The sequence below is a fragment of the Meleagris gallopavo genome, chromosome 17 (genome assembly GCF_000146605.3).
Source record: "Meleagris gallopavo isolate NT-WF06-2002-E0010 breed Aviagen turkey brand Nicholas breeding stock chromosome 17, Turkey_5.1, whole genome shotgun sequence".
NCBI lineage: Eukaryota > Metazoa > Chordata > Aves > Galliformes > Phasianidae > Meleagris > Meleagris gallopavo.
In genome coordinates, this window is record NC_015027.2 from 6,679,779 (window position 1) to 6,687,723 (window position 7,945).

At 50.9% G+C, this 7,945-nt stretch overlaps 1 protein-coding gene across 2 annotated transcripts; it reads left to right on the plus strand.

Annotated features, from left to right (window-relative positions):
* Positions 1-35: 35 nt before the first annotated feature.
* DAO (D-amino acid oxidase) lies at positions 36-7,915 on the plus strand. Of its 2 annotated transcripts, XM_003210972.3 has the most exons (13): positions 40-403; positions 506-801; positions 1,573-1,777; positions 2,142-2,256; positions 2,409-2,485; positions 2,763-2,828; positions 3,069-3,123; positions 3,474-3,578; positions 3,657-3,739; positions 4,582-4,699; positions 4,889-4,987; positions 5,804-5,919; positions 6,071-7,915. In XM_003210972.3, exons 1-13 carry the CDS (start codon positions 384-386, stop codon positions 6,159-6,161), a joined length of 1,446 nt encoding a protein of 481 aa, XP_003211020.2. In that variant the 5' UTR covers positions 40-383; the 3' UTR covers positions 6,162-7,915. The 2 variants fall into 2 exon arrangements, with proteins under 2 accessions (XP_031411838.1, XP_003211020.2); XM_031555978.1 differs by lacking the exon at positions 4,889-4,987 and having other exon boundaries at positions 36-403.
* Positions 7,916-7,945: the final 30 nt, after the last annotated feature.

The window sequence follows — 7,945 nt, forward strand, 5'->3', positions numbered from 1 at the left end:
GGAGGTGGTGGGGTCACTGTCCCCAGAGATGTTCAAGGGATGTGGAGATGCAGCACTGAGCGATGTGGTCGGTGGGTTGGGGTTGCATTCAGTGATCTTAGTGGTCTTTTCCAAACCTTAATGATTCTGTGATTCTATGCAGTGTTCCATGGCAGAGAGTAGACCTGAATGAGTTTTAAGGCCCCTTCCAACTCAAACCATTCCATGGTTCCTTGATTCTATGAAAAACCAGTTGGCTACTGCATCCACATGCCCCGGCCATCCCGAGGAGGTGCCATGGGGATGAAAGGGCATCCACAGAGCATCTGCAGAGCCTCCAATTCCACGTACAGCATCAAGGAATCATACAAGAACCAGACTGAAAAAACCGTGAAGGGTCAGCAATGCCAAAAGCAAGAAGCAGGCAAGTAATAGGGTAATTAGTTTAAGAGGCTTTGCTGATTATACGTAAAGCCTTTAATAATTTAGGCCTTTGAATAACTCTTTTTACCCGTTTTTTCAGCAGAGTGTCTGCCTGTCCCCACCTTCCCCCTACCTCCTGTGGGACTATATTTCTGCTGCTGGGGACTTTGACATGGACTACAGTGACCCTATGGGTTTCCAGAGGATGGACCATGGGCACCAGGGACTCCACCTCCCAGGTCCAAAGTAGAGACTTTGACCCCATTGCCCAGCACAGGGTGCGGCTGCAAGCCCTGGACACTCAGACCTTGGACTGTGGGGCTCCAAACAAGCTACGCTGCACCAGGGGCTCTGTTGAAGCCTCCAAAATCCATAGAGGCTGCCTGGAGAACTCTGCAGGTAGGTCAGTGGAAGGTTGTGTTTCTGTTATTTATTGACCAGCTGAAGGCTCACGGGGCAGATGGATGCCTCCTTAGCTTGTCCTCAGGGCTGCATTTGGCAGAGGTAGCCCTGATTTCTGCTGGCTCTGACCTGTGAGTGGCAGCAGATGGGAAGCAGCATGGTTCTGTCCTGGTGCCCATTGTCTCTGTGACTCATCCTGCAGCCCAAGCAGACGTCAGTCCTGCTGTGAGCTGAGCAGTGCCGCAGGGGTGCTGTGCTTCACCTTATCCAAATGAAACTGGTGTCGAATTTATAATCTTGCCCCAGACCAGGTCTGGCATGCTTCTGGCACCCTAGTGCCCACGGCTGTACCCAGTGCTTTAAAATATGAATGAGACGATCTTAGAAGTCTTTTCCAGCCTTAATGATTCACAATGACTTCATGATGATCTTGCTGGAGGCCAGTCCCAGGACCATGGGCAGAGCCAGGGCTGTTGGCAAGAGTTCAGGGGCTGCAAGCAATGCTTGAAAACTTTTCCTGCCACCATGGCACACTATAACCCTACGTTCATGATTTCAGTGCCTGCACAGTGCAGGCAGGTATTGAAGAGCACTTTGGAGACTCTGTGGGGAAAATGTTTGCATGTAAAGTGCTCCAAAACAGCTCAACCCCTGTGCAATCCTCCTGTGCTCTAGCAGCCAAACTGGAATCGTGTTGGGTTGATACCGAGAAGCCCCATGCCACCCTGGCTCCAGTGCCTTCTTCCAGGCCTTTTTCTCACCATGCAGAGCCCAGAGCCATGCGCATCGCTGTCATCGGGGCTGGAGTGATCGGCCTGTCCACCGCCCTGTGCATCCATGACCGCTTCCATGCACTGGTGCCCCAGCTGCAGCTGGAGGTCTATGCCGACCGCTTCACGCCGCACACCACCAGCGATGGGGCTGCAGGCCTGTGGCAGCCCTACCTGAGTGACCACGGCAATCTGCAGGAGACGTGAGTTGGAGGAATCTTCCATGGTCCCTTCCAACCCAAGCCATTCTGTGATAACTATGCAGATTAGGGGCTGAGCTGCTGGAGAGGAGCTCTGTGGAGAGTGACCTGGGTGTCCTGATTGATCAAGAGCCAGAAGTGTGTCTTCATGGCTAAGAAGGCCAATGGTACCCTGGGCTGCATTACTAGGAGCACAGGCAGCAGGATGAAGGAAGTTCTTCTCCCCTCTGCTCTGCCCTGGCGAAGCCATATCTGGAGCACTGGGCCCATTGCTGAGCTTCCTGCCTGTCTTGAACTGGGGAGCCACTGGAGAGAGTCCACTGTGGTCGGGACCTGGAGTGTGTTCTGATGGGGTTTTTCCACACAGGCTGTGGAACAAGGAGACCTTTGAGCACCTCCTGGGGTACCTCAACTTGCCAGAAGCGAAGGAAATGGGACTGTTCCTGATTTCTGGATACAACCTGTTTAAGCAGCCTGTACCGGTAAGGAGCAGGGCACAAGGAGGCAGGAAGGGCTCCAGCTCTGGGCAGTGTGCAGGTTTGAGTTTCTGTGCTGGAGCTGGGCTGGTACTGCCCCTGCAGTACCACAACTGATTACTGTCATTTGAGTGATATCAGACCTTCTCCCTTTGCAGGATCCATCTTGGAAGAACATTGTCCTTGGCTTCAGGAACTTGACACCGAAAGAACTTGAACTCTTTCCTGGCTACAGGTACTTTCAGGCCCTTTTTCTGAGAGTTTCTGGGCTCCGTCACAGTTACTTCCCTTAAGAGTTGTACAAATCACCTCAAAGAAAGTGGTAACAATGCATGAAAACCATTCCAGCTCCCTCTCTCATTTCACTACATACCATTGAATTTGAGAAGAAAATAGCTATGCAGTAAATGGGAAAAAATAAAGCCCTGGCTGTGTCCATGCACGAGGCAGGGTGCAACCACCCTTGTACAGCTGTTGTGGTCCTTACTACTTTCTATCCTCATGTCTTTCAGCTATGGCTGGTTCAACACGGCACTGATGTTGGAGTGCAGGAGCTATTTGCCCTGGCTGACCAACAGGTGAGTACTAAGCTCTGCTGCTGCTCTTCCCTGGTTGACCTGCAGGGCTCAGCAGGGCTTTTAGCCATTAGGGAAATGAGCTAATAATGGCTGAAGAGTATTTAAGAACTGCTGAGAAGACTATGGATGTTTATTACAAGGAGCAACAAGCCATACTTACTCTGTGCATCAATTACAGGCATTAATTTGAATGGTACATTGGCTTTTATGTGCCAGTAACAGATGAACTTGCTCTTCCAGGCTGGCACAGAGAGGCGTGAAGTTCTTCCACAGGAAGGTCGAGTCCTTCGAGGAGGTGAGCTGGGGATGTGGGGTGCACGAGGCTGGAATTTCTGCTGCAGAAGGTTCTGTGAGGCCATCCACCCCAAAGCACTATGCTTCAGCAGAACTTAGGGCTGGTGAGGAGCCAGGATGCAGTTGAGAATCAGCAATGCAGCTTTGCCTTAAGCTGCAAACACTTTCTTTGCCTGTACACTTGGGAGCTGTGCTGAGGAAGCTATGCCTTGGGTTGGGCCCTTCTGTTCTATTCAGTACCAGAGTGCTGGACCAAATGCATGGTTTGGTGTTGATGCAGGAGTCTTGTGCTCGCTGGGGTAGCATCACTGTGTGCATGCTGCACACTGCACCACCTCTGTCTCTTGGTAGATGTTTTCCCAGGGAATTGATGTTGTCATAAACTGCACTGGCATCCGTGCTGGGGAGCTGCAGCCAGACCCAGCTCTGCAGCCTGCCCGTGGGCAAGTCATCAAGGTGAGGCTGCAACCTGCCCTATATGCATCCTGTGTCCTACCTGTCATCCGCTGTCACCCTCCTGCTTTCTTCCCCCAGGTCCTGGCCCCATGGGTGAAGCACTTCATTATCACTCATGACATGGAGTCAGGGATCTACAGCTCACCCTACATCATACCGGGGTAGGTAGCAGCGATCCTGGAGCTAGCAATGATGTGCACTCAGAGCAACCCCCAGCACGGCTCCCTGTTGACATCTGCACACAAGCTCTGCCTTCCCTGCCCGTCTTTTACTGTGGAGCAGTGCTCAAGGAGCAGCAGTGCCAGACAGAGCCCAGCTTCCAGCACTTCTCCAGCATCTGCTTCCCTCTGGGTGCTTTCTTAGAGATGCTGGGATCTATCTCAGAGGGCAGCAGATGCATGCAGCAGGGTAAATAAATCCATGTCTGCTGTGCATCCCTCCTGTGTCCCCCTGAGAGCAGCCATCCACTGCACTTTGGCAACGGAGAGGTTTTTTAAGCCGTAACCTGAATGCTGCACGTCTGGCACTTCCCATTGTGCTAATATCTGAGGATTAGGCAAGAAGCCCTGATGTAAATAGGAACTTTGAAATGCTCACAGCTCCCAAGTGAAGTGCTCCAACTGATCTCTTATCACAGTCCCAACCCCACAGAAATTCCTCTCTCCATGTGTTTATTTTTGCTAGCTGTTCCATAGCTGGGTATAGGCTGGCTATGAGGGGAGCAGAAAATGGTGGGAATCTGAGCTCTTTGCCAGGAGCATTCCATTCCCTCACCCTGTTGATAGGAGATGAAATCAGCCCTTTTCTTTGCCAGGGCCTTTCGGGTGCTGATAGTGTTTAATGAACAACTTTCCCATGAGCAGACACTCAGGCAGACTTTCCTGCCTGCTTGGCTCATGAGGGTGCCTCAGGCAGGAACATGCTGTGGGCATGGCAGGACCCACACTGAGTGCCTCCATCTGATGGCACCAGGACCATTTACTGCCCTTTGCTCTTGGTGCAGGAGTGAGCTCACAGTTTTGGGAGGCATCTACCAGCAAGGCAACTGGAACGAAGAGAACAGTGCTCAGGACCACAAGTCCATCTGGGAGAGGTGCTGCAGGCTGCTGCCCACGCTGCAGGTGAGTGACTCCAGCCCAGCACCAAACCCCAAAATCAGCAGCACATGGCGACTGCCTTCAGCAAACCCTGAGAGCTGGAGGGTTTTCTGTGCACCCCCTCATTGCTTGCACCTTCTCGGTGTGGTTGTTAGGAGGATTTTGGCTGCTGTGAGTCAGAGCAATGCTGGGCTAATGGGATTCTGATTTCAGAAAGCAGAGATTGTGCAGGAGTGGAGTGGCTTGAGACCAGCACGTCCCAGTGTCCGCCTGGAGCGGGAGAGCATTGGCCATGGGCGTTTGAGGACAGAGGTACTGTGCTCATTAACTGTGGTGCTAATGGGGTGCTGATGGCTACAAACTTGGCTGCTGCTCTGCAGTCACACTGCCAGCGCTCAGCTGTCCTCGCTCCATCTCCCCTCTCCTAATGGCAAATCCTCAATTCAGTTTCAGTCCAGATCAGAGATAAGTGTCAAAAACATTGGGATGGATTTTATGGGGAGAGCATTCCTGCTCTCCCCATAAGGAAAACTTGTAATTGGAGCTTTGTCCTTCACGGACAGAGAAAAATTGAGAGGCACCAAGCCCTGCCTATTTCTCTTTTAAGAGAAAGGAGTTGGGAATGGCACCAGCTGCTGTGTGCCACTGTCCTTGGAGCCTCAGCACAACACCGTCCATGTAGGAGCACATCACTCCTCAGCTCTTCAGCCTGAAACTCATCTGCATTCTTACAAAGGGAGCTGTGGTTTGGGTATGTGCCTCTGTGCAGCTCTGAAGAAAAGATTAGAGCTCCAAAGGGGATGTGACTGCAAAATGTAATTAAGTGTAATGAAAATAGATTCAATTTTTAGCTTGGAAAGCTTTGGAAAGAGCTCAGTGTATTTAGGCAAAGCCCAGGATGTGGTTCAAAGTGAGGCTGTGTTTGAATTGCTGTATGGATCATTCCGTTCCTTTATCAGCATGTCATATCTGTGCAGCTTTGGCACAGGAGCGGTGCAGCCATCGATCCCAGGAGCAAGTTGGGCTCCAGCCGAAGCAAAGCCATTTATCTTGTCAGGAGCAAACCCTACATGCTCTGAGGAGCAGGGTGATGAGCTGCTGTATTCTGACTCCCTCTCTCCCCAGCAGGTCATACACAACTACGGCCACGGTGGCTTTGGGATCACCATCCACTGGGGCTGTGCCATGGCCACAGCCCGGCTGCTCGGGAACGTCCTGCAAGAGAAGCAGTCCCAGTCCCGCCTGTGAGTTGCCTGCTCAGCTGGGATTATTGCAATATCAGTAGCTTAGAAATCACAGCAAAAAGATGCAAGTAACAGTGGTGCACATGGGCTGTTGACACTCCTGCTGGCTTCGCTGACGCTTCCTCCTGTCTTGTTTTCGGGTTGCTGCCAGTTCTGCTGCTGCCATTTGCCAGACGGCCGAATTTCCTCCATCATGGCCTCGTGCAACCTACCCAAAGGAAGTGCTTGAAAACATGGACTAATTATCTGTGACAAAGTGCACTTCTGTCTCAGGGATCAGTCTGCAAAGGGCAGGTGGAGTTCAGCTGAAGCCTTGGCAGTCCTGCAGTTTATCTGCACACTGGGACAGGATCTGAAAGCGAGCTGGTGCCACGCGAGGTCTCCACTGGCTGCTCAGACACCCAGCACGTAATTGGATTTGCAAGCTGCCCCCAAGAGGCAAAAGCTCCTTAGTAGGAAGAAGCTCCTGGGGAAGTAACAATGGCCTCACAAGCACGTGCTCCACTTGCAATTGCTTTTCTTACGCTCATGCTAGGACAAAGCATGGGTCTGTGGCACCTGGTTAATGTATCTGGCAGCAGACAGCAGTGGTTACCTAAAATGGCTTTCCAAGTGATGTTTTTAGTAACAAAAGCAACATGTTCCAGCCCTGTGTACTTGCCAATTCCTATATATAGCACAGTGCATATGCCAAATAGCTGTTCTCGTCCCTAAAACTCCCACGGGCACTTTGGTTTCTCATTTCCCTCAGCTGTGAGATGTGGCTGGAGGTAGCATTGGAGCTGTGCTGATCAGAGGAGACAGGAACAGCTCCCGGGGGGTGACTCTTCTTGGAGAGAGGAGCAGGAGGTGGTCAGTGTCACTTCCAGGGGCCCCAGGCCTGGCTCTAGAGATGAGCTTTGGCCTCTTGTTCTGTGCCACGTGCCTTTCCTGCTGTAAAGATTTCACAAACAGAAAGGTGCTGTGAGGTCAGGAAGCATCAGCCTCAGATCCAAAGTGCCATATTGGTAAATCAGGTGAGCTGCTGCAGTGCAGCCAGGTTTGTCTCACCTCCTCAGGAGCTGGATTCAACAATCCCATGGCCCCTGCACCCTGCCCATGGACCTGTCACAATGCTTCAGGTTACCCAAGAGCGAGTGCTCAGTGCTGCAGGAAACAATCCACACACACAAGACCTGCTGCCTCCAGGCATGTATGAGTCTTGTCTCAGTTTCTGAAGAGCTGTGGAGGTCACTGTGCCAGCACAGCCCCAGGAGACCTCCCCATGACACGATTCTCCACTGAACACTGTGATTGTTCACACTCTGAACTTACCTAGTTTTACACATTGTGAGCAGTGGGAACAACCTGAGAAGCTTTGCTGAGCACATGAGCTCAGTGTTTGCCCTTGTACAAATGCAGCAGTAGTTCTCACCATAAGGGTTCTCCACCTTTTACATCCTTGGTGCTTGCCTATGCTGTGACACCTGCAGCGCCACTGTGGGAATAAGAGCTCCTCTCATGTCCAGTTTGTCTGCCAAAGGGTTTCCCACTTCATCTGGCAGCTCACCTGATGTACTGCAGTCACATTCAGAGGATTGTCATGCAGAAAAGAACAGTGAAAAGAAAATACCTAGAGAAAATTTACCATTGATGGATGCTAAACCTAATTGTCTGTAATATTGCGACAGTAGGAGCTGATTGGTGAAGTGGCATCCACTTGAGTTCACTTATTCCAAATATATGAGGTATTAAGGACTATATTCTCCTCACGTTTGTGCTGCTGTAACTCCAAACAAAGAAGCAAGCTGGCAAAAAGCAGTTGATTCTTCTGATCTCAGAGCCTGTAGGAACAGCTGCCCTGCATCGGTCAGAATGACAAATGCAGTTGTATGTGGCCTCTTAGAAAACAAACAGAAATGACTGGGGATGGGGTTTTATTTGCAGTTTCTGTGTTGCTTATTTTCTAAAAGGCTACAATTTAATGTGTGTGCACAATAAAGATCATAGCCAACTATCTTGTGTTTGATGCTTTTTTTTTTTTAAA